Raw genomic sequence first — 27,426 nt, 5'->3', positions numbered from 1 at the left:
ATTGTTTTGTTTCCAAGAAGACATTTTCAGGTTTATCAGTGTTGTAAATAAGAATTTAAAATCGTTATAATGTAGTTGTTTTTGCAAGGTTAATTATTTGTCAAGTAAGTCTGAGCACTAATTTCTGCTTTTTTTTAAAAGTCTGTTTGTTTCATTCTTTCCCACAGAAGAAAATAAAGAAATGATGATGATCTGAGAAGTTTGTCTTTTCGCGTGATATTCTTTGCTCTATTTGTACATTGGGAGTGCGGTTTATTTATTATATTCGTCTTTATTTCTCAGCTCGTAATATTTTCGTAACTCTCCACGAGCGCTGTGTAGGCAACAGCAAGTGCTGCTTTCTGTCATACGATACGAGAGCCAGTTGTTCATGGTACATATCTCGCTTGAAAGACTATGTCTCGACCTTTCATCTGAAATATGTATCGAGTTGATTTGTTTCGCATACAGGAAGTGTTATTCCCCTCATTCAGTTTCGTCCTGCTGCTTTCAGTCTCGCTGCAGCTTTATCAGTCCGTGTGGCGCGCCGCGCTCAGCCGTGGTTTGACTGACAGTAACGTGCTTGGAATATTGTATAATTCAGATGAACGTTTAGTCGGAAGTAGTAATGACAGTATTAGCAGCACTGATAATGAAATAGATGATGTAGCAGTGGTAAATGATGAGAGTGACGATGAGGAGGAAACAGTACTTGGAAATTTCGTGTAGGAGACTACTGATAATTATACATGTCAAAGGGAAGTTTTCAACAGTGAATTATGATTCCTAACTTCTCTAATAATATTCACACATGTCGCAGAGACAAATATTGAGCAATTAGGGGTACCTTATCGGAGCAGCTGGTGAAAGGTTTGTTTACAAAATACGCTCGCTCGGGCGGGGGAAGAAATATTCAGGGCCGGCGCGCATCAGATAATACAGTTCCAAGGTTGCAGAAAAGATATTTTATCAGGAAATTAGCACCGAAGAGTGAGAAATCCAAACCTCAGAGACGTTGTATCGTGTGTTAAAAACACGACGAAAAGAAGACATCAGTGTACTGCTGCCAGGAGTGTGACTTGGGTCCCTGTCTCGAAGAGTGCTTCGAACTCTATCACTCGGAACTAAATTACTAAGGAAATGTGAAACAATTATGTAATTATCTGCACGTACTTAGTTCTGTCATAAGGAATTCCAAGTTTCGTGAATATCGGGCTACTCTTATAATTGTAGTAACGTTGTAAGTGAATCAATGTATTTCAGTCGCGCGTAGTTGAAATCTCATCCGGCCGCGGGGTAGGAAGCTCTTTAAATGGCTGCGACGCTGAGGGGTTAAGGAACACAACGTTCATATCTCTTTCAGAACTAGCAATAAAAACACGAATACTTTGCACAATTCTAACTTAATCAACAAATCTAACCCTTTGACAAAGTCAGGTGTGTACAGATTTCAATGCAATGACTGCAACAGCTCATACATCGGTCAAACTGGTCAGAGTTTTAAGATTAGTTATGCAGAGCATATTAATGCAATCAGGTATAACAGGTTTTCTGCACTGCGTCAGCACATACATGACTATAAGCACAAATTTAATGATATAGATCAAGATATAATGATACTGGGCATGTTGAGTAAAGGCCACTTGCTCGATGCCACGGAAAACTGCTATATACGTTTAGACCAATATTTTAATCCTAACTTGAACTTGAATGACATCTCTGAAAAACCCAAAATCTTATTTAATGACCTCATTACGGATTTCAATAGTGTTAAATTTCCCCAAAATAGCTTGTTCTTTCAGATTACAAGCAATACTTTGTCGCATTATCCTTCCCTACCACGTCCGCCTGAGTCCGCCCCATCCATTACCCCTCTTCCCCTTCCCTCCTGACCCATCCCACCCCCCTCAACCTTGTCCTTGCTTCAAGAAAGTCCGAGCCTTCAGTTCCTCTCTAGAATCTGTAATATACAGCAGGCCGATCGAGGTGAGTCCTTCACTGAAGATTAACTTTCTCGCTCTTTTCCCATTATCTTATTCTAATTTGGATTATCTTTTTCATACTTCAGATCCCGTATTGGATTGGGAACCTTTTGTCATTTGACAACTTTAATATCCATACTTGTAACAAGATCCACTTGCTCAATCACATTATGACTCAGCATTTCACCTCATGAAGACTGGTGTCACGAGTTACCACTAAGGCTACGTATTTTCATCTTAATGTCAACGCTCTACGGAGGGAACACCAATCATACGTGACCATTTAAAAAATTCATCCCGTGGATAATAACGCCACATTTAAGACTTTAAGCTCCACAAAGTGACTAAGACTTATTCAAATATTTGACTAACAAGTTCTCAACTTGTGAAAATATCTTGAGAATGACTTTCTCCTCAAGCATCATCACGCATTGTATTTCATCCAACCATTGATATTTTAACCATGAGGGTCTATAGATTGTATTTTAACATTGTGTATATCCTTGTTTACCTGTCCAATTTTGGCTGATGTTGATGATGTCTGAAATGTTGAAACCAGTACCAAATAAAGTAATGTTGTAATTTTAAATTAGCAGCATATTTTGTATTGAAAAGGTGGATCTATTGCACTCTACTTTATTGTTCGTTAACCAATTGTTTTATACATATTATAGGCCTGTAAAGACTTAGGCTTTCATTTCATGCTACAACACTTCTCTCTTTTTTTTTTTTTTTTCTTTTTTTTTTTTTTTTTTTTTTTTTTCAGCCAATCAAGAAACTATTGTGGAGCTTGTGGGATTTGCTCGACGGGTATTTCCTCAACTGAAGCCTGGAAATAAGAAATCTGGACCTTCCGCTTCCAACTCATTCACTGCTTCTAGTCCCAAGTTAGATGTGGACCCTACTTTTGGACAATGGCCTGGTGTTCCGACACGTACTGAGCTGACATTTGATTTTCATCGGCTTAATGTACTGCTTTTAAGGGCAGTGATCAAGGATGGAATTGTTGTAGGAAGAAAGATTGCTACTGCCACTATGTCTGAAGCAATGATACAGGCAACAGTTGGTAAGTGTTTATTCAGTGATCATTTTTAAGTAGATTTGTTCTTAGGAAGGTTCATTTGCGTTGCTAAATTGGATAATTCAGTAGTCATGGCATAAGAATTGAGATGTGATACAGATTATCATCTTACACTTTTAGGCTTGTTGTCCAACACATTAGAAGGGTTACTATTTGTTGAATTAAGCAGCTATCAGTTGAAGAGCATTATTGGCCCATTCTCCCATACACAGAACAAAAAGATTGGAAGTAGAATATAGATTTATAACATTTAAACCCTTTTGAAGATTCTTATGCCATGGCTCAGTTAGTCTTTTTTAGAATGTTCTGACCTACCTTGTTTCTGAACTCTTTCTTCGATCTCTGCTGCTGCTCAAAATAAGCACAACTCTTGGGTAATTTTGAGAAGTGCATGTTTATTGGGTAAAAATAATTTCATGTTTTTTTCAGTATTTTGCTGTGTCCCCTCCCCACACCAAACATACCCCTGAAACTAATGTCTCCTATTTTCTTCTACATTGGTTCATGATATTAGAAGGGAACGTTAAGATTATGGTAGTGGAGTTTGAAACTTCCCATCAGTATCCATTCAATTTCATTGCCACATGACACTTAGCAGCAGAGAGATTAATTTGCCAAAATAGTGTCGGGCAGGGAAGTGCACGACAAGCAAAGGTGTGATATAGATGTTGATTCCCATAGGGAACCTGAAATATTTGTCCCGAATGAATAAATTTATAATACCAATATAAATGGTCTGTTATTGGACATTATAAATTTTCCAGCTAACTCATTCCTGGTTTCCAGTGTTTCATCTGGGGCCGTTTTCACAAGAGGCAAATGCTGGGGCTGTACCATAATTAAGGCCATGGCCGCTTCCTTGCCACTCTTAGTCCTTTCCAGTCCCATCGTCGCCATAAGACCTATCTGTGTTGGTGCGACGTAAAACAACTTGTAAAAAGAATAAAATATCATAAATTTATCTGTGGACATCTCACTGGATAATTCTAGGTGAAGATTTCTAATCGTTGCACAGGTACACAGGACAGTATAGCATTTCCTCATCATGTAGGCTACTTTGTAAAGGGTGATTAATTTAAAAGTTCAGAGCGGAGTGCCGAGGATTAGGCCCGCTGGGAAACAGACAGCGAGCACAGTGCCCACAATGACAAGCAGGCTTAGTCGGCTAGAAGAAGCAGCATGATTACGCATATAGAAACTAAACTAAACTGAATTCACCGGTTACATAGATGCTCTGGACAAATAAGTAAATAAATAAACAAATAAATAAATCAACTAGGCAATTAAACTGAACTCACCAGTATTTACAGACGATGCTGAAAGTGATCTTTAGCTGCAACGCGAGCTTCACATCTTGTAATGTGATTTCAAAACACACTTTAGTTCATGGACACCGATAGAAAGCAGAATGTTTCTAATTTCAATTTTTAATTCTTCTGCAGTTCGAGGATTATTCCTGTAAACTTTTCCTTTAAGATTTTTCCGTAGATAAAAATCACATGTGCTTAAATCAGGCGAACGAGGGGGCCATAAGCCTTTACTGATGATCTGATCATCTTCGAACACTTCCCGTAACCGTCGCATAGAGCTATACGCCGTATGGGCCGTTGCATTATTCTGCTGGAAATAGCCGTAGCTTTTCTCTTCTTCAGTCAGTACAGCAAAAAATGGTTCCAGAATGTTGTGGATATAACGGTCAGAAGTAATCGTGTCCTGAAAAAATATCGGACCGATAATTCGTCGGGCACTGATAGCGCATCACACGCCCACCTTCACATCATGCAGAGGTCTCGGCTCTAAAATGTGCGGGTTGTCTGTATCCCAGATTCTATTGTTCTGTGAATTGACATATCCACTCAAATGAAACCAGGCTTCGTTGCTCATAAAAAGAAAGTTCGGATCCACAATACCGTCGTGGACACTATTCATTAGCCAATTGCAAAATCGTATTCGTGCATTGAAATCGGTAGGCAGTATGTTATGGACTGAATGAGTCCAATAAAATCCTAAATGTAACAATTTTGTTGCATTACGTACTGAAGAAGGTGAAATACCACTTTCCTGAGCCACTCTCCTAAGCGACTTACGTGGACTGACCTGGAGTCTTGCCTGTAAATCTTCTAACCTCTCCTGTGTGAGAGCTGTTCTCCTCCGCTTATTTTTCTTACTGGTTACGGAACCAGTACTACGCCACTTGTAAATGAGCTGATACACATAACGTTTTGATGGTACTGTCGCACCGGGAAATTGTCTACGGAATTTTTGAAGGCACCTATTAACTGGTTTCTTCTTCTTCTTGTGCAAATAACACTTGACCAAAAATATTCTTTGCCCTATAGTGTATTTAACCATCATGATAATAACCTCACAACACACCTTAAAAGTCCAATAGTTTCTAGCAAACTGAGGTGCTGAGTGCTAAACAGCTGCATGCTGGCAGTGAACACTTCTTATCTCGCCCTGTTGACACATGCCATATGGCGCTCGATCGGGAATTCCCACGGCATGCGAGCAGGAGTTTGAACTCTTAAATTATTCTCCCTGTAGTATAAGGGCCTAGTGAAGTCGATGCCGGTAACTTCTACTGGTAATGGAGCTTCAGTTTTCTGACCGCTGATGTTACTTGCCATTTTACATGGAAGGCATAGATTTATTACTTTCTTGATTGCATGACGAGTGAGCAGTATCCAGAAATACGTGCAGAGTTCAGACAAGGTGATGCAGGCGAACATGTATGTTCAGTATTAGTAGTTGCGTCAAATAATGGTCTCCTTTGAGGATTAGCTCTATGCACCACACTTGTGTGACAGTGTGCTGCTGTTAGTAATATTACTACTACGAATTCAGAGTTCATTATTTTTGTTTAGTAATTTGTGTTGCTTCTTAGGGACAATGTTTTGTAAGTACACGTGCTCAGCTATATTTGACAGGACTTTTGATGGATTTCATGTAATAGACTGGTTTTTATAGGATATGTATATCGCGTTTTATAATTACAGTAGAACCTCGATAATTCGAAATCGGTTAAATTAAAATCCCGCCTAATTTGAAGAAGCTCTCGTTCCCCGAAACATGAGATACAGTTCTGCATGTTATTTAAATTGTTTAATTCGAAATATGGATAATTCGTAATTCGAAGTTCAATGTCGGCCCCATTACCAAAATTCAGACTTTTAATTCGAAACTGCCTTTACATTTTAAAACAGTAGTATGTTACAGAGTAATTTCAACTCAAAATTTATCCGCGTCATAATAGAACGCGTTCTGGAACGTGGAGGGGTAGCTTTCCGCAGTTACACTCACATCGGTGGGTCTACAGTGCGCTTCGTGATAGCTAAGTTGAATTAAATCGGAATTCTTTGGTATTCAACCTTTTAAGGAACACCTTAATATCACGCAACAGGCAGTGAGCGGAAAAACAGAATCCGCGAACACTGGCGATGCCGACAGTTGACAAAAAAACGTGGCTCATATAATAAATTCATAGGCACCGAACAATATTGTCATTGCCGATGAAACTGCATTGCTTTATTTTAATGCGAGCCCAAACGGTCTTATGGTTTTAAAGGAGAAAGTGCTAGCCGGGGAATCGTACAAGGATGGGGGATGGGGGTCATTGTAGTGCATTGCAATGCACATGGAAGTGAGAAACTTTATCCCCTCATCATAGGGAAGTTCGATAAGCGACAATGTTTTAAGGGCGTCGGGCACTTTCCATGCCAGTACAAAGCATCTAAAAATGCAAACAGTACAGAAATCCAAAACCAGCGTAATTTACCCTTGTCTTTGAATTGTGTGATTTTTTTCTTTCGTTGCGTGAGGTTATGTTTGTCAGTGATTTATCCAAGTGCATTATTTGAACATTGTAAATGCACCTTGTTGGATACATTTCGGAAATAGTTTTTTCCATGGTATTTGAAAGGTTTAAACTGTGAATCGAGGTAATTGCATGTATTAATGGGTCTTAGAATACTTTGTGACGAGGCAAGTGTTTACATTTCTGAAGTACGAGACAAGTGCCATGGCGGGAAATCGTACAAGGATAGAGTAATAGGAAAGTTTGATTTTAAGGGCATCGGGTACTTTCTGTGTAAATACAAGGCATCTAAAATGCATACAGTATAGTAATCCAATGATTAAAGCACTTTCACATGGGAGCCAGCATAGATTTCTCCTTGTCTTTGAACCGTGCCTTTTTCCTTCCTTTCTTTCGTTGCGTGACATTATGTTTGCCAGTGAGATATCCATGTGCATTGTTTGAATACTGTAAATGCACCTTCTTGGATACATATTGGAAATAGTTCTTTTTTCATGGCATTTGAAAGGTATAAACTGTGAATCAAGGTTAACTGCATGCAGTAACGGGCCTTAGAATATTTTGTGACGTGGCAAGGATTTGTACTTCTGAATTGTGAATTGGCGGTTGATTCAAAATTGCGTAATTCGAAGTTCGATTTTTGAGTCCCAACGACTTCGAATTAATGAGGTGCCATTTTAGGTAGTCTGGGGTCATAGTGTTAATCCATTCATTGTGAAAGTTCTGGACTTCTTTTTACACTTGAGTTCTGTGTATTGAAACAATTAAAAATAATAAACAGAGGAAGTGGCTGCGTGGCTTGAGTCATGTAGCTATCAGTTTGTGTTGGGGAGATAGTGGGTTCAAATCTCACTGTCAGTAGCCCTGAAGATAGTTTTTTGTGGTTTCCCATTTTCACACCAGGCAGATGCTGGTGCTGTACCTTAACCCATTAGTTCCCAACCTATGAAAAAAACTTCATATTATGTCCGGCTCCATGGCTAAATGGTTAGCGTGCTGGCGTTTGGTCACAGGGATCCCGGGTTCGATTCCCGGGAGGGTCGGTAATTTTAACCATCATTGGTTCATTTCCCTGGCATGAGGTCTGGGTGTATGTTGTCTTCATCATCATTTCATCCTCATCACGACACGCAGGTCGCCTACTTTCATCAAATCAAAAGACCTGCACCTGGCGAGCCGAACCCGTCCTGGGATCTCCCGGCATTACTTCATATTATGAAAATATTCATTTTCCCACACATTTATATCTTAATTCAGGTAAATGATCAGTTTCCAATAAGTGAAGAAATATACAAACATAGAAACGACATGTTCCGAAATGGGAACAATGGGACAATGCCCATGTATGCTCTTACAAGTCACCTGTGGTACTCTGTTGAACAGTGAAAATGTAGCAAGGCTTTACACTGGATGCACTGCATTGTGGAGTTCCTCTTGCATAGTTTCCATCATCCCTGACTTTCTACTGAGATCAAACGATGTCCAGGCCCTTTCTTGGCCATGAAGGAAAGGAAACTACTGAGCCCAGATTTTGGGCCAGTTTGGCTATAAGTGAACGTGCCGCAAACAATGTGCTTTGTGAATTGAAGCTGATCCATTTCCATGTTAGATTCAAGAGTGGTACAGATTCTCCATGCTGCTACTCTCAAAATATTGAGTGTGTTCATCAGAATAGGCCAGTACCATCTTTTGGAAGTAATTACTGGCTTGTATTGAGATACGAACCTATCAACCAAGTTCATGCCACCCATATGCTTATTGTACTTGTTTATTAGGGGAGGCTGTTCAACCTGAATGTGCTGCTTACCATTGTTGTATCTCTAGGCTTGATTAGTTGGGTACACTGCGTCATAGTTTGTCGCTAGACAAACCACCTGGTATTTGTACAACATTATAAAAAACTGTGACGATGATTATGATGATCACTACCCACTATGGCAATTGGTGTCCTCATGTCAGACAGTGCTCGTATGAAGGAAAATGAAAATCAACAGCCTGTTTACAGTCATTCGACCAGGTTAGGAATGCAATGAAAGTCCCCATCTGGTGGCGAGGATAGGAATTGTGCCAGCTGACGAAGCCTGTCGCACTCCTCTGGTCCAATGATGAATGGCTGACAGATGAAATGAAATTATAGTGGAGAGCGTTGCTGGAATGAGAGATAACAAGGAAAATTAGATTACACGGAGAAAAACCCATCCCGCCTCTGCTTTGTCCAGCATAAATCTCTCACCGAATGACGAGGGCTTGAACCAGGGAACCCAGCGGGGAGAGGCCGGCACTTTGCCACCTGAGCCACAGAAATGATGTTACCAAACAGGAACAATGTGAAATAATGGGTTAAGTCCATGGTCGCTTCTGTTCCACTCCTTGCCCTTTCCTTTTCCATTGTCACTGTAAGACCTGCCTTTGTCAGTGCAACGCAAAGCAAGTTGTAAAAACATGAAAAATTAAAATAAAAAATTAATAATTAGCTTAACCCTTTTGATGCTAGGCTATAATGTAGTGGTTGCGCTAAGAACGCCAAGACAATTTTAACGAAAATGCACTCACTAAGGAAAAAAATTCTCCTACTTACATTTTTGGAGGCAAATCCCTGTTCCTGTGAAATGAAATTGACTTGGTTGTTAATCTTAGGCTTTATTTATACCATTGTCATTCATTTTGCTATTTGCTATTTGCTTTACATCGCACTGACACAGATAGGTCTTATGGCGACGATAGGACAGGAAAGGCCTAGGAATGGGAAGGAAGTGGCCGTGGCCTTAGTTAAGGTACAGCCCCAGCATTTGCCTGGTGTGAAAATGGGAAACCACGGAAAACCATCTTCAGAGCTGCTGACATCTGGATTCGAACCCACTATCTCCTGGATGTGAGCTCGCAGCTGCACGGCCAACTCACCCGGTTGTCATTTATTTTTGCTAACATCTTCTTCTTTCTCACTTTAGGTTTTATCTGTAATTTTATGTTTGTTTTAAGCTGTTAGGTTCTTCAGTCTACCGAAACTGATTTTAAGTAATACATTTATAAACTACCTGAAAAGGAAACACATATGGTAACAGTTTTATACTTTAAGTTATTTCTTTTTCCTGTGTGTGTTCCTGTGTTTCTTTTTCAAGTATAAAACTTGTTTCTTTCTCAGGGTAGTTTATATATTAATTACTCAAAATGAATTTTGGCAGACTGGAGAATCTAACATTTTAAAATTAACTGAGTCGAAACTGATATTACAAAAAAAAAAAAAAAATTGTTACAGGGAGAAACATGACCATTCAGGGATCGCTTGGTGGACTACAGGTACTGGATTTAACTCCCGAAGGACAACTCCATCAACGTATCTTGAGTTTGGGGAAAGATCCATTGGTGCCTCGTAATGTTGATTTAATGAACTGCCTAAGTGCTGAACTCTACACTATGGGTCAGTCAGCATCTCTACAAGAGGAACCCCGTGCCTTCAGTTTCAGTGTGCGTAGAAACTTGGATAGCCTTTCTGAAGGTAATATTCATATTTTCTGTGAGTTTGTTAGTGGGGAAGTTATTTTGAAAATTGTATTTCCGTACATTTATTTCCCTTTTCTCTTCAGTTAATTACAGTTACAATATTTATTTTCATTTACTCACTTCTTACTCTCTATTTTTTTTTTTAAAGCCTGTTGTACACGATCAAATTTTTGTCAAATTCAAGACTTATACAAGTCTTCACAAGAATTTTCACTACTTAAAAAGTTTACTTGCAATACTTGACGAGTCTTGAGAGGTCTTCAAAAGTCCTGGAAGTGAATTAGAACATGTTCTAATTGACCAAAGAATTTCCAAGTCTTTGACAGACTGGACAAATGCAATTCGAGTATTAACAGTGCGCTATGCTGCTAGGCATTCCGGAATTGCTGGGATGGGAATCAAAACTACAAAAATGGCTGCCTTCATGACTGAGGGATGTTGTGTGTGTATTTATTGATTGCCAAGTATGTGGCACGTCCCTGCCTATATTCAGTGCACTCCGTAGAGTATCACAATGAAATGAATAAACTGCAGCATACGAGGAAGTGGACAGCTTTGATGTTTATTACCATTACCATATGATGACCTATACGTAAACGCTGTCAGCAATGACTGATTTATTATGATCTTCGCATATTGTTGTTATTATTATTATTCTTTGTTCGTATCGGTCTACTAAGGACCACGTTATTTTAGCTGTCTTCTCTGGGCTTTGATCTTTGCCCAGTGCTCCTTCATTCGTTGCTAGGGTTGCTCTTTTCTTTCTTCCGTCCACGTCTTTCCCGTCTTCAACTTTAGCCTTTCTTGAAAATCCTGGTGGTCTTTTAGTTTCTTCCTGAGTGGGTTGCGTTCTTGTATATTTTCATACATGATCCCCATCTTCTGTAGGTCCCTTTCCACCTCCTTGAACCAAGTTGGCTGGGTCTTCTTATCTTCAAAATACGTAAAGATCTGGTTCAATAATTGTGTGGGTTTCAGTCTTAGCAAGTGGCCATAAAATGCAATTCTCCTTCTCTGCATAACATCAGAGATCTTCTGGACATAAGTATACAGCTCATAGTTATGCCAACGTCTATATTCATCTTTGTCTTTAATTGAGCCAAGAATTTTCCTTAAAATCTTTCTCTCTTTAATTTCCACTTTTTCCATCAGGTCTTTCTTGCTCATAGCAAGGCATTCTGCAGCATACAAAGCCTCTGGTCTTATGACATGCAGTAATGTCTGAGTTTTGCGTTCAAGGATATGGACTTTTTGTTGTAAACGTCTTTGGTCAGTTGATAAGCCATTTCCATTTTATTCATGCGTGATGCGAAAGCTTCTTTTTCAGAGATGTTTGGTTCTATCCACTCGCCAAGATATTTAAACTTATCTGTCCGTTTGATTGCCCCCTGGTTTACTTTTAGCTCTCTTGGTGCTGCCTTGATGTTAGTTATGAATTGCATTTTCTCCAAAAATATCTGGAGGCCTGCTTTTTCTGCCTGCGTCTTGAGGTGATTAATTTGCTTTGTAGCCATGTCCAAAGAATCAGAGAAAATTGCTAGATCATCTGCAAAAGCTAAGCAATCAATTGAAAGGTTCATTTTCTTGTAACCCAAGCTCACACCATTTTGTAGCCCATCGTTGTTAATTTCATTGTGCCACTCATGGATGACCTTTTCAAGGACACTATTGAAGAGCAGGGGCGAGAGTTCATTTCCCTGCCTAACTCCTGTCTTTATCTTGAAAGAGTCTGAAATTTCTCCTCTGAACTTAACTCTGGAGGTTTTGTTAGTTAGGGTCTGTTGGATGATTGCCCTAGTTTTGTTATCCAAGCCAAATTCTTTTAGGACTTGAGTAAGCATGATTCTATCAATAGAGTCATAGGCCTTCTTGAAGTCGACGAAGGTCACAACAAATTTCTTGTTCCTTAGTTTCAGATATGAGAGGATAGATTTGAGATTCATAATTTGCTCGGAACATGAGCCCTGAACCCTGCTCTGTACTCCCCCAGTTGTGGATCAAGTTGTCGTTCTGCCCTAATCTGCAGAGCTTTTGAGAGAATTTTGTAAGATACCAATAGGAGGGAAAATACCATGGTAATTGCTTACTTCCATTTTGTCCCCCTTTCTTATGCAGTGGGTGAATCAAGGCAGAAGTCCAGTCATGTGGAAGTTTCTCAGTTTCCCAAATCTTTTTGATGATGTAAGTCAATTTATCAATCATTTTGTTACCAGCATACTTCCACAATTCTGCAGTTATCGTGTCCTCGCCTGGTGCCTTGTTATTCTTAAGGGACTGAGTAATCTGTTTGGTTTCTTCTTTCGTTGGAGGGGATGAATCTGGGTGGATGTGTATGTTATCTTCAAGTGAGAAAGTGGATACTGGAATTTCACAATCGAGAAGAGATTCAAAGTACTTCGCTAGAATCTGACAATTGTCTTTGTCGTTGTAAGCTAGTTTCCCATCCGAGTTTTTGAACTGTAAGCGTGTTGGATTATACTTCGTTAGATTGCGTTTGAAGATTCTGTAGAAGTCCCGTGAAAATTTCGTTCAATCTGTGTTAGTTGATTCTTGTTATAAGCACGTTTTACATTGCGAATAGCTTTTGCTGCACATTATCTTTTGTTCACGAAGTTTTCCCAGTTATCCTGGTTCTTTACCGAATTCCATTTTTGCCAGGCGAGTTGTCTTTGTTTTACCACTGAGTCACATTCGTCATTCCACCAGGCATGTTTCTTTGACTTCATCAGTGGGACTGTTTCCTTTGCTGTTGTAACCAAGGTCTGCTGTAGCTCTTCCCAGTTTTGGGGAGTCAGAGATTCTATTTCTTTGAAAATTCAGGACATGAGCATAGTTTTTCAGTATCAAATCGATTGATCTTCTTCAAGTGGATCTTTCTGGTGTTTCTCGGAGTTGGTTCAACTTTGATTTTGGATAAATAGGTTCCAAATCTAGATTGGCTTTCCTTAGAACCTTCACATTCTGTATCTCTCTTTGAGCTTTACGGGAGACTGCGACGTGGTCAATTTGGAACTCCCCAAGATTGGGATTTGGAGATGTCCAAGTCATCTTCTCCCTGGGTAGGTGTTTGAAAGCTGTAGATTTCATAGGATAGTTTCCGATAATATTTTGGAACTCTCTCTCTTTACCCAGCTGTGCATTGAAATCTCCAAGAAATATAATCATGTGTTTGTCTGGGATCGTACAAAGAGCGTCCTCAAGATCTTACCAGAATTTATATGTTCCTTCTGGGTCTCTCTTATTCGCTTGATTGATTGGCGCATGAACATTCACAATAGTGTAAACTTTGTTTGTGCTCGAGAAGGAGAGTGTTGAAACTCGGCTACTAGGTGAAGTTAATGACCGAATCCAGAATCTTCCTACTGACTATGAAACCTGTGCTAAGGTGGGGAATTGTTTTTAGAACACGTTTACCAGTTTTTCCTTTAAAGATTCTGTAACCCTCTGACTCAAAGACTTCTTCATCAGTGAATCTTGTTTCTTGAATCGCTGCAATCAATATTTGATGGTGGGATAAAGTATCAGTTAGTTGTTTCAATTTGCCAAACTTCCAAAGGGAATTTGTATTAAAGGTAGCAAAGAAATTCCGGCGTTTGTGTTGGATCTTTCCTGGAGTCTCCGAAACCTCCATGAATGTCGGTGCAGGCTCCCCAGAATCCGAAGGCCTGCATGCTTCGCTCAAGGCGAAGGTGGATTGGGTACCACCTGGGGTAGTAGCTTCTGCTGAACTTTCCTCCATGCTTTCGACAGTTGAAAAACTGTAGATTGGGGTCAGTGATATTTCACACTGACCAAAATACTACCAAGGTTGTGCGCCTTTGAGTGTCTCATGATGTTTTCTGGCTATGAGCAGGCATTTCCTCCTACTCTAACTAGGTATGGTTTTCCCGCCAATGCTCAGGTGGTTGATTGCAGTGGTTACCCACTGGGTGATGGGGTCGCCACATCCCTACGCCAATTATCATCATCATCATCATCATCATTATCATTGTAGAACCTCATTAATCCAGACTTAACTGAGGCTCTAGGTCAGGGATGGCGAACCTATGCCACGTGTGTCACTAGGTGACATGCGAACACGATTTCAGTGGCACGCCATGCGGACATAATAATGTTTTTATAAACATCTTGTATTGTAGACTATATATCTTGTGTATCGCATAGTCACAGTGTTCACGTTAAGAAATAAATATCAAAAATCCAAATTCTAGTTCCATTCCAACGTGCAATATAGCAACACTGCAACACTGATAGGTCCGTAAGTCTAGCAAGATAGCAGTGTCAGAGTGGCTGGCGAGCCCTTCACTCACCCACGTCAGTAAGTCAGTGAAGTATGACTTGTGTGTGGTTGCCAGTAGTGTGTAATTATTCTTAGTGGGTAGCTGTTTATTGAATATCATTCTCTATATTCAGTGCACTCCATAGAGTACCACAATGAAATGAATAAACAGCAGCATACAAGGAAGTGGACAGCTTTGATGTTTATTACCATTACCATATGATGACCTATACATAAGCACTGTCAGCAATGACCGATTTATTACTATCTTTGCATATTGTTGTTGTTAACCTCATTAACCCGGACTAACTGAGGCTCTAGGTCAGGGATGGTGAACCTATGCCACGCGAACGTATTAATGTTTTTATAAACATCTTGTATAGTAGACTATATATATCTCGTGCATCATATAGTCATAGTGTTCACATGTAAGAAATAAATATTGAAAATCCAAATTCTAGTTCCATTCCAACGTGCAACACTGCAACACTCATAGGTCCGTCCGTAAGTCTAGCGAAATAACGGTGGCTGGCGAGCCCTTCACTCACCCACGTCAGTCAGTCAGTGAAGCTTGACTTGTGTGTGTGTGGTTGCCAGTAGTGTGTAATTATTCTTAGTGGGTAACTGTTTATTGAATATCGTTCTCTCGTGGTTTTGTATATGGACCTGGGAAACATGTTTTTGGTGCTGAAAATACAGAAACTTAACAAAGGTAGTGGCCAGATTTTTCACGAACATTGGACAAGAAAATTCTGAGGGATAGAAAGGAACAATAAAGCTTTGTGTTGCCTGTGTTCGGAAACAGTTGTATCCCGCACATTTAATATAAAGCGCCATTTCGAGACGAATCATTCAAATGATTGTTCCATTCCAAATGAAGAAAGAAGAGAGTTTATTTCACAAAAAGTCAAACAATATACAAAAGAAAATAGTTCTTTTGTATCATTTTTCAGGCTAAGGAATAATACCAGTACGGTTAGTTTCCGCCTGTCACACTGCATAGTACAGCATAGGAAGCCGCTTTCTGATGGTGAGTTCTTGAAGGAGGCTTTCTTATTGTCATCCGACACATTATTTGAAGACTTTGCTAACAAACAACAAATAATTAACAGAATTTTAAAAATGCCAGCCAGCAGAAATACTATCAAGGATAGAATAATGAGGATGAGTGAAGATGTTTCGAAGCAATTGAAAGCTAATTTGGGTAACTCCCAGATGTATTCAGTGTCTTGATTAAAGCATGGATGTGACCTTACAAGCAAGGTTAGCTTGTTTTTGTCTGATTTCCTTGTGGAAATGTGTTGAGGGAGGAATTGCTTAAATTGCTGAGCTTGCGAACTACGACAACAGGGAATGATATAATGAACGAAGTGAAGCAAGAACTTGTATTAAAAATGGGGTTTGACTTACAGGAAATTGTGTGCATGACAACTGATGCTGCCCCAAGTATGTGCGAAAGAAGGTATGAAGTCATTTGAAAGTGTATTCTCGGTGGTAACTAAAATTGTGAACTTCATCTAAATAATCGCCAGTTCTCGAAGATGTTACAGGAAGTGGAATCTTGATATGGCGGACTTATAATGTACATGTGGCTGAGTCACAGGCAAGTACTCCAGAGGTTTGTTGAGCTCTTGGAGGGAATTTGCTTCTTCGTGACAGAAAAGAATAATTCCCAGAACCCACGAACCCTATTTGGCTGTGCGATTTAATGTTTCTCTGTGATTTTACAGCAATATGCAGTGATGTGAATAAGGAGCTGCAAGGAAAGGGACATACTGCAGATAGATTGTTTGAGATCATAAAATCATTTCAAAGAAAACTTGAAGTATTCATCAGGGATGTTGAAACAAAGACATTTAAGTACTTTCCTTCACTTAAAGTGCAACTTGAATTGATGTCATATTTTGCAGTTCAATTTGCTTTTGAAGACACAAAAAGTATTTGTAAGAAGTATGTGGATATCTTACAAAATTCATACAAAATCCAATTTCAGGATTAGGAGAAAACATTGCACTTTATTTCAAAACCTCATATTGTCCAAATGAGTGATATTAAGGCCAATTTTTTTGACTGGTTAGATATTGACCCTTTAGAAATGGAGTGGATTGAATTTCAAGAAAGCAGTACACAGGTGAACAAATTCGTACAACTTGGTGAAGCACTGGTGAAAATTGAGTGTACAATAATGTTCGGTGGCTGAGTCGCGGGCAAGTACTCCAGAGGTTTGTTGAGCTCTTGGAGGGAATTTGCTTCTTCGTGACAGAAGCCAGAGAACTTAATACTTGAACAGTGGAACAGCTTCCCACAAAAATTTTGGCCATGAAGAAACTTACTACAGCGCTTCTTATTTTGTTTGGGTTGTCATACACCTGTAAGCAGCTATTTTTTACAATGAACTTTGTGAAGTCAACAGTTAGAAACCGTCTTGGTGGTGTGTTATTGAAGACAACAAGTTATGAATCTAATATAAATGACATGGCTACTAAGATTCAGCAACAAGTTTCACACTAAATGTGAGAACGATATTTCACTTGAAGAACAATATTTCACTTGAAGTCCATTGGTAATATTAGTATTTTTTATTTTTATATTTAATAATGCTTAATGAGGAAGCGTGTTACAATGGGCGCTTATTACAGTATATATTTTTTTACAAATAACGTTAGGTATTCTTAAAACTTACAAAAGTGTATTTTTGAAGTATTTTCTAAATACGACCACGGAACATGCAGTCAGTTGTATTACTTATATATAATAAATAAATTAGTAAATAAATAAATAAATAAATAATGTAATTAATACCATGTTATAAAACATGATTGAATTAGGAAAGTAAGTCGGTGGGGGGTTCAGTTGTAGCCATTCCTTAAAGGAAAATAGCTGGTGGCACAGTAGACAATAAACCAGACTTGAGAAATGGTGCACTAGTTGGAAAAGGTTCGCCATCCCTGCTCTAGGTTGTCCAAACTACTGAAAGTCCCATATTAAACAAAATAACATTGAAATGAGCCAAGGTACATATTTAAACTCTCTGTTCAATAAAAGAATGTGTGCAGTCCAGTACTTTAAATTTAAGAAATATAAAGTTTATGTAGTATACAAGATATAATGCAATACAGTATTAGGCCATACAAAATACAGAAAAACTACTGCAGTACAGAATAAGAACTTGGCAATCAAGGCACACCTTCATTGACCACACTCGACACATTTACTGCTTTATTAACTCACGCATATGGCTCATATTTTCGTAATATGCAGGCATGTTTTCATCGTTGTTATCGTGAATGTATTTAATGACAATGTTTAGATTGTTAATTTCACCAAGTTTTGGCTTAGGGTTAATAATACCACCTGTTTCATCCTGGTCATATTCATCCATTTCAGAGCTTTCTACAGTGATCAGACTTTCAACGATCTCCTTCTACCGGTTTTCACACCGGCCATATGCTGGGGCTGTACCTTAATTAAGGCCATGGCTGATTCTTTCCACTCCTAGGCCTTTCCTATTCCATCATCGCCATAAGACTTGTCTGTGTTGGTGCGACGTAAAGCAAGTTGTAAACAAAAATTAAAAAAAAAAAAAAAAATCTCCTCCTCTCTTCAGCTGGAATATTTCACAAAATACATTGGATATAAAATCACATTAACAGATTGGTAAGACAAATTAAAATACACTTTCATACCTAAGGACATTTAACATAAACCTTGATCATCTTCATCTGCTTGTAGCCATTACTCAATGTCTTCCAGTGTTGCTGATTTTTAAATATTTTTATTTTCACCACATTGGTATTGTGAAAATCCCCAGTTTCCAATCCAACCTTATCTGGTTCAACCTGTTCATTTATTAAAAGTTTCTTCCATGAGTTAATCAAAGCTGGTGGTTTTATATCATTGACAGCAGACACAAAATTGAAAATCATGGATTTGAAATTGTAATTGCATTTATATATTATTATTAAACAACTGTCCCGAATTAATGAGGTTCTACTGTATTGTTGTTGTTATTGTTATTATTATTATTATTATTATTATTATTATTATTATTATTATTATTATTATTATTATTATTATTATTATTATTATATTCCTAATATATATTCATGTAATAAAATATGAATTTCCTTTGCATTACTGTCATTTTTATTTAATTATCTTAATGTTAGTAATACAGTAAAACATAACCTCAGCAAATGATTACATGTAACAAGCTTTAACAGTTTCATTTTTTTGTTAAAAGCCCGTATTGACTATAAAATCAAGTAGCAAATATTTAAGAGTAAACTGAAATGTTGTATTTATGCGGTCCGTCTATTCAGTACATCTAGATTTAATAAATTATATAACCTGTTTCTCCCCCTAAGGGACATCTTCAGCTGGAATATTTCACAAAAAAAACAACATTGGCTATAAAATCACATTAGTAGATTGGTAAGACATAAATTAAAATACACTTTCATACACAAGGTCATTTAACATAAAATATTTGCAAACTTGACTAAAGTTTCAAGTCATGTTGTCAATAATATTGATGTGAATTGTTCATAAAATTCTTGATGAAAAAGTCCATAGAAACTAACATTTGCTTTTGTAAAATCGTAAAATGAACATTGATGTGAGAAAAAAACCTTTTATTTGCAATATTTCATGACAAAGGATCCTTAAGATCTTTGGAAGTAATTCCTTTAAAATGCATTGAAGAATGAGCGCTTCCGGATTCCAAGTCATACGGGCTGGAAATATTAAAATTAGTTGTAGAATTGAATAATGTTAAGTCTGAAATTAAAAGAAAACTAAGTATAAGTGAAGAGAGATGGAAGGTGAAATAATATATATGATCTAAATTGCGTTACTTCCTTGTTATTGGTCCCAATATGACAAGAGGACTCGCCTCTGCTGAGGTGTGTCTATCTGAATTCAAACAAGTAGTAGTAGCTACATTGAACGGGGAGTGTGGAGGGGAAGTAGGTGGGCGCGTTCTTGGCGGAAGTGCGACCTTAGTGTCACCGAGCGTGTGACGCATTAAAGTTTGACGTTTCTTTCCATCTGTCACTTTAATCAGTTCCTCATATAAGATGTTAATCTTCTCAGAAAAATCATTGATATTACCTGTCAGATTGTTCCTCTGGTGCAGATAAATGTAAATTTCCTCGTATACGTTCAGTAAATGACCTTGATTTAAAGTTTTCAAGATGTTAAGGTCATTGTCTATGTTTGTAAACATGTGGTTGTAGTCTGTCATGTGGTCACTCGTGGCCGAGTATCTGTTGTATTTCTTAGCCCTGGCATGTTCCTGATATCTTGTAACAAAGTTTCTTTTGGTCTGACCGACATGCGTAATTAAACAACTCGCACATTTCAATTTTTATACACCCGAACTTTGAATTTTTTTTTTTTGCTATGGGCTTTACGTCGCACCGACACAGATAGGTCTTATGGCGACGATGGGATAGGAAAGGCCTAGGAGTTGGTAGGAAGTGGCCGTGGCCTTAATTAAGGTACAGCCCCAGCATTTGCCCGGTGTGAAAATGGGAAACCACGGAAAACCATTTTCAGGGCTGCCGATAGTGGGATTCGAACCTACTATCTCCCGGATGCAAGCTCACAGCCGCGCGCCTCTACGCGCATGGCCAACTCGCCCGGTACTTTGAAATTTATTGTTATTATTAACAATATGAGTGTTATAAAATAATTTAGAGTACATATTGTTGATCCTAAAAGCGATTCTTAAGTAACGTCTTTTCAAGAAATTCGTAATCCTATATGATTTACTGTCGTTATATGTGAATAAGGCAAATTTCCTATTTTTTTCTTCTTTCTGTTCTTTCACTAAAGTAGTGACAGGTTTGTTTTTTATTTTATTTATAATCCTGTCTACAAATGCTTTATTTGTCATAAACGAAGAATAAGAAGTGTTCTTCACAACAAATATTTCCCAACACTCCAATAATATTAGAATACATTGATAAGAGACTTACACATCGGTAGAACATTCTAATGTATTTCGACCGATCCATTTTAACTATACAACTGTAACATTACCAAGAATTTTCAACTGGACCAACAACCCACATACTTAAACCGAGAATGTCTCCATAAATTTATAGTAGCAGGTCTATCATTATAAATGAAGAAGTGTTAATCATAACAAACAATTCCAAATATTTTAATATTGCAATAAGGCATAAAGACATAGTACAAAAAATGTACATCGAAGATCATTCTAGTGTATTTACCTACCCTATTTAACTGTGTAGATACACAAATTGTGTTTTATGATCAAATGTACTTATATTTTATAAATATTACAAGATACAACACACCGATATGTTCAAAATAGTACCAAGAGAAATTTTTTAAAATGTTGTAGTTACTTTATCAGTTGGAATGTTTAGTGATTTACATTCTAAAAAAAAATGTTTATAATCAAAACATAGTGTTTTATACAGATACAATATTAACTCAAACAGAATTTTAAGACATAGTACTTGCAAATACATCAGATTACATTGACTTAAAAATTAATGAATGTAATTAGTTGTAGACACACTATATGTAACATATTAGATTAAGTTAAGTGTGTATGCATGTTATGTCTTCCCCAAATGATGTATCTAGGCTGAAGATGACCTAAAGGAAAGGTCGAAACCAGTCCCGATGTACAATAAACAAATCCCATTTTTCCAGATTTAATGCAACTAACATGAATATTTTCATGCAAAATCAAGTTCTTTTTCACCATCTTACCAAACACACTTTTTGACTGTCTTAAAGTGATGCATAAAGGCCCCATAAGTTCACCACCTGATAACTCTCGGCATTATGGTGTAACTGTGGGTGGTGGACACCACAGATTGCATTGCGGCAGTAGCTGATTTTTTCGCTTTTAAAAGTCAATGTCAATCCCTTACACATCTCCAGGCTGAATCCACTCTGATCACTGTTACACAGGTTTTTGGGACCGTAGGACTCTATACCAGATTTACCTTCTTCTACGAATATTTCTGCTGCTGCCATGATTTCTACTTCTTTGTTTATCTGCTTTTTTGTTGTTATTGTTTGCAATTTCTCTTAATGCTGCTACATCATCTTCGCCAGGGGTAAATGGTTAGCGTGCTGGCCTTTGGTCACAGGGCTCCTATGTTCAATTCCTGGCAGGGCCGGAAATTTAACTATAATTGGTTAATTCCGCTGGCATAGGGGCTGGGTGTACGTGTCGTCTTCTTCATAATTTCATCCTCATGACGACGTGCAGGTTGCCTACGCGTGTCGATTCAAAAGACGTGTACTTGGCAAGCCAAACTTGTCCTCGGGACACTCCCGGCACTAGAAAAGCCATACACCATTTCATTTCACTAATGGGATAAGAAAGAAGATCAGTGGCACAGTTCCTTGACAAGTGAACCCTGCACACACCACAATCCTCCGTAGCCAAGCGCTCCAACTCAAACATGCGAACTTTAACGCTTTCAGTAGGTTGTATAAGTTGATTTCCAGAAGGTTTTTTTTATAAACAATCAATTTCATTTTTAGGCCCATATTGATGGATATGACTTTTTTTTGAACATTTTTATTGACCACCTGATCAATACAATACTTTTTACTAGGACTAGTTCCGGCCCATATAAGTGGCTATCTTCAGCTATTCATAGCAAGATAGTTTAAAGAAGGACATTGGCCTGGTGTCATTAAAATTGAATGTCATAATACAAATATCAAATAGAACTGAATCTTAGGAAGCTATGACTAATAACATGGTCACAGAAAACACACACACATATATACACAATTAAAATATTCAATATGGTCCATATACAAGGATAATTAGTTTGATGAACAATTGCCAATTAAAAATGACATTAATTTATCATTGTCCGTTGATGCTCATGAAAGGAGTAAGTTGTGAAAATGCATATAAGAAGGTGAGGACATTGTAATACACTCTTCATAAACACCGAAAACTGCTGTGTTTCAATTATCAAAGTGTTGAGCTTGAATAATGAGTTTCAACTGTACAGTCTACTGAAAACGCTTAAAAATATGCTGTGTGCTGTACATGTGATTGAAGTACTTGGATCAATCTTCTTTTTAAATAAAATATAATGTTGACTTATTGGACCAAGGGATTTCCTGATGTTTAAGACTTATTTTGTATGGCTATTTGTTTTACGTTGTACCGACACAGGGAGGTCTTATCGCGACGATGGGATGGGAAAGGCCTAGGAGTGGGAAGGAAGCGGCTGTGGCCTTAATTAAGGTACAGCCTCAGCATTTACCTGGTGTGAAAATGGGAAACCACGAAAAACCGTCTTCAGGGCTGCCGACAGTGGGGTTCGAACCCACTGTCTCCCAGATGCAAGCTCACAGCTGCGTGCCCCTATTTTAAGAAATAAGTCAAGTCTGTCCGTAGGGGTAATACGGGGGATATCCCTTGAGGTTCCAGTAGTAAATCTATAAAATACACTACCTGAAAAAGAGAACATATTGTAACAGTATTATGCTTGAAAAAGAAACAACTTAATTAAAATAGAATGTAATCTTTCATTTGTGAAGGAACATTAGATTCTGTCAAATCACACCCAAGTAGTGTATTTAGAAATGTATAAACCTTTTTAAGATTCAGTTTTATTTGACATTTGTATTACGACATTCAATTTTCATGACACTATGTCCTAATGAATTCTTTTTAAAGGAAAAGAATGATATTACAGGGATCAATGTGAAATTGTTACAAAGTCATTTATGAAATGAGAAGAAAAGTTTACCCCTGGAGATTCCAGTAGTACACCTTGTGCAGCTATTAGTGTTGTGTCATGAGCTCAGTGTCAGTGGTAGCTTAGGCTCACTTTAGCATAGGAGCCCCCTCCCTGGCTGGGTCAATGACATGTTGTTTTTTTACTTTTAGGTGCTTTATTTACATATGATCTGTGATTCCCTGGAACACACCCTTCTGTTCTCAGTTAATTTGTAACTGTTTGGTTCTTCAGTCTGCCAAAACTAATTTTGAGTAATAAATCTATAAAATACCTGAAAAAGAGAACATATGGTAACAGTATATATTTGAAAAGGAAACAGCTTAATTAAAATATAAGAAACATCTTAATTAAAATAGAATGACATGTTTCATTCGAGAAAGAATATCAGATTCTGTCAAATCACACTCAAGTAGTGTATTTAGAAATGTACTGTACAAACATTTATTTTTATTTCTGTTTAAATACTTAGGAACTTGAAATCTGCTCTCCTTCCAAGCATAAAATGTGATGTGCTGAAAAACCATTGCTCTGTCATTGGCGCAAGTCCAGCTAGCTAGTCAGTCCATTGACCTTTCTCTACGCCATGTCCTCCTCCCTGGCTGGGTCAGTGACATGCCGTCTTTTTACTTTCAGGTGATTTATTTTTAGTGCTCATTTTCTTCTTCTTCTTCTTCTTCTTCTTCTTCTTCTTCTTCTTCTTCTTTTTGCCATCGTATTGCAATTCTTTTGTAAGCTATGCAAGGGTTCTTAATGGACATCTGCAGTAATGGACTGCCTGTTATACTGGTAATTTTCCATATGTCATTTTCACTTACTTCAACTCTTTTGGAACAGTACTTGCAATTTGTTATTTTTATGTTTGATCTGGTGTGGAAATTTAGTTTTTCCTTGGCCTATAAATGTGGCATTGCAGTTTGTTACTTGACATTTGAGTTCATTCAAATCAGCTACAATTTTCATTGTTGTTGTTATTATAATAATATTATCATGATTTGAATTGTTTTTGAAAACTGTTTAGAGGTTGTCTAATTAGCTTTTAATGGGCTGGCTGTTTTCTTTTAATTTTCCATTATGTAATTTACGTTTATGCAAACTGCTTTCATATATATTCATAGTGTATTATTATTATTATTATTATTATTATTATTATTATTATTATTATTATTATTATTAGCCTGCCTCTGTGGTGTGGTTAGTGTGATTAGCTGCCATCCCCCTGGAGGCCCAGGTTCGATTCCCGGCTCTGCCACAAAATTTAAAAATGATACGAGGGCTGGAACGGGGTCCGCTCAGCCTCGGGAAGTCCCCTCAGTAGAGGGGGTTCGATTCTGTGGTTTCCCACTTCTCCTCCTGGCAAATGCCAGGATGGTACTTAACTTAAGGCCACGGCCGTTTCCTTCCTCCTCCTTGTCTATCCCTTCCAATTCTCCCATCCCCCTACGAGGCCCCTGTTCTGCACAGCAGGTGAGGCCACCTGGACGAGGTACTGGTCTTCCTCCCCAGTTGTATCCCCCTAACCCAAAGTCTGACACTCCAGGACAGTGCCCTTGAGGTGGTAGAGGTGGTATCCCTCGCTGAGTCTGAGGGGAACAACCAACCCTGGAGGGTAAACGGATTAAGAAAGAAAGAAGAAGATTATTATTAATGTTGTTGTTGTGTATTTGGGATCAAATTTATGTTGATGATTTGATTGAGCAATGTATGAATTAAATTAAAGATACAATCTCTCTCCTGATGTTGCAAGGAGCATTAGGTGTGAGATAATTAATTTAGTCAATAGGAGTGGGTCTCAGGACACCTGTGAATTTTCTTTGAGTGCCATGTCAATCTTTTTGGCATGGGCTGTCTTGTACCACACTGTGTCAGCATATTCACCAGTGGAGTGGCACAGTTGGGATGTGTGTTCTAAGTTGTTCCAGAGAGTTTCCAAAGAAGGCTATTTCTGAAAGAGATCTTTTGTTTTGTTTTCATACAGTATTCCCTGAAACAAGACTGCAATCCCAAAGTAATGCCCAAGTTTTCGGAATGGAAGGAGTAAGTAGTCCAGCATAATATAGTTCCGTGACACCGCAAATTTCCTCTTAACCTGTCTGTGTCGTGTGGAATGCACAAACTTGGGACTTGTTTGGGTTTGGCACATGTTGGGTGGATATATTTGTAATGGTTGTAGAGTTCTTCCAATGCAATTGCCACATTACGTTCTATTGCTTCAAAGTTATCTGACTGGGTGGCGAGGGCAAGGTCATCAGCATAGATGGAACTCTTGATCATTTTTATATGCATTAAATAGCATGGGCACCAGTATACTTCCTTGAGGCTGCCATTCTTTTGAGTTTGCTAATGACTATGCTGACCCTGAAATTTGACAAAGAATGGTCAGTTCTGCAGTAGTGTACTTCCAAGGTTTGTTAGATAAAAATCCTTAGTTAGGTTGTGAAATTTGTGTGGGAGTAACCTATGGTTTACCATGTTGTACAGCACCCATGAATTTTCTGAATATGCTGAGTCAGGTGCAAAATATGGGAGGTTCATTCCTTCCAGGTCTGATGCCTGACTGCTGTGGAATGAGAAGTGATTCAATAACTTCAATAAGGAAATTTTAAAACACTTGTCCATGGTTTTGTAAAATGGGAAAGAAGAGATATTGGCCTTTGAATTTTTAGACTTGCAGGTTCGTTGCTTCTTTTTAGGACTGCGATCACCTGTGTCTTCCACCAAATCTTTGGTTTTTTGATTGAAGCAGGACAAAATAGTAATTTCATGAACCATAACTTAGTTGTATTTGCTAGATGCATATGTTGTTTAAACCTACTGTCTTACCACTTCTACACGTGCTGATAGTGGCTTCTAATTCCTTCAGGTTAAATGGCCTGGCTAAAGTACTACTAGCCTATGGTTCTGTTATTCACTGCTTTCTAGTCTGATTTTGTGACTGTCAATCATGTTTTACCATTGTTAAGGAGCTGTGTAGCAATTTTGTTGGCTGTGATATTAGCTTGGGTTGAGCATCTAGTCGGATTGCTATTTAAATTTTTCAAAAGCCTCCAAGCCTTTGCACTACTAACTGAGAAATCTGTTTATTCCATGAACCAAGTTTTCCCTTTGTATTCTGAAATTGAAGAGAATAATTCCCATTTTGCTGAAATAGTGTCTTCACTGAAAGGGTTTGCTTCAATGAAGGAGACATACTTTTTGAGCCCAACTTCAGACTCTGGAGTTGAACCTTGATAGTACGTGTATTTTACAGCCTTGAGGTATCAATGAGTGGGAAGCCTTCCATACTGCTTTGACACAGGCGTTGTAAGATTCTGGCAAAGGTGGGATATCACTAATGAAGATGACAGTTAGCCTTCTTGAAGTTGTACCTTCTCCAGAAGGTTACTATAATCGGTATGGTTATGTTGATGATTTGGCACATTTCAGGATGATGTTGAGAGTTGGGTAGAGGTGAATAGACTAATTTCGCTCTCTGCTGAGATATATGCTCACTGGCAAAAATGAGTTCTGAGTTATAACCACGTTTCCATCGACGACATTTGAAAGTTGGTGGAAGTTTACTATAATGTATAAGGTGCAGTTGGAAATTTTCAGCCTGGTGTAATATGGCATCTCCGTTTCCATCATCATATGCCCAGACAGTACTATGACTGTTGAAATCTCCTACTACAAATTTGGTGTTTTGCTTGTGTAAGTTATCGGGAGGCATAAAGGGAAAATTGATAATTGGTAGCTTGTTCACTGAGGAAACAGTACAATTACTGAGCTTGACAGTTATTATTTCATTGTCATTGTGTTCAGTAGTAGACTAAATCTGAAGGCCAGTACAAACAAACACTACACTTCTGTACTGTGTATGCAGTCTTCAAACCACAAGTCTCAAACCAGAAAGTTTGGGAAGTCATCAGTGGTCACTTCTGGGTCCTGAATGCACAGAAAGCTCACTGAACAAAAAAAAAAAAATAGTCACACCCTGGAGACATCATTCCGATACCATGTAGCACTGTTTCCTGCCTTGATAACCGCCTTGA

The 27,426-nt window shown here is 38.2% G+C and overlaps 1 protein-coding gene across 1 annotated transcript in view; it reads left to right on the top strand.

The window, feature by feature from the left end:
- Positions 1 to 27,426, top strand: part of Vps13D (vacuolar protein sorting 13D) — an 866,734-nt gene that overhangs the window by 240,600 nt on the left and 598,708 nt on the right. Inside the window, 2 exon segments of the mRNA XM_068226303.1 lie at positions 2,728 to 3,027; positions 10,116 to 10,355. Of these exon segments, the coding sequence (XP_068082404.1) occupies positions 2,728 to 3,027; positions 10,116 to 10,355 (540 nt within the window).

The sequence above is a fragment of the Anabrus simplex genome, chromosome 2, assembly GCF_040414725.1.
Source record: "Anabrus simplex isolate iqAnaSimp1 chromosome 2, ASM4041472v1, whole genome shotgun sequence".
In the NCBI taxonomy this organism is placed as follows: Eukaryota; Metazoa; Arthropoda; class Insecta; order Orthoptera; family Tettigoniidae; genus Anabrus; species Anabrus simplex.
This window is presented reverse-complemented; position numbering and strand designations above follow the sequence as displayed.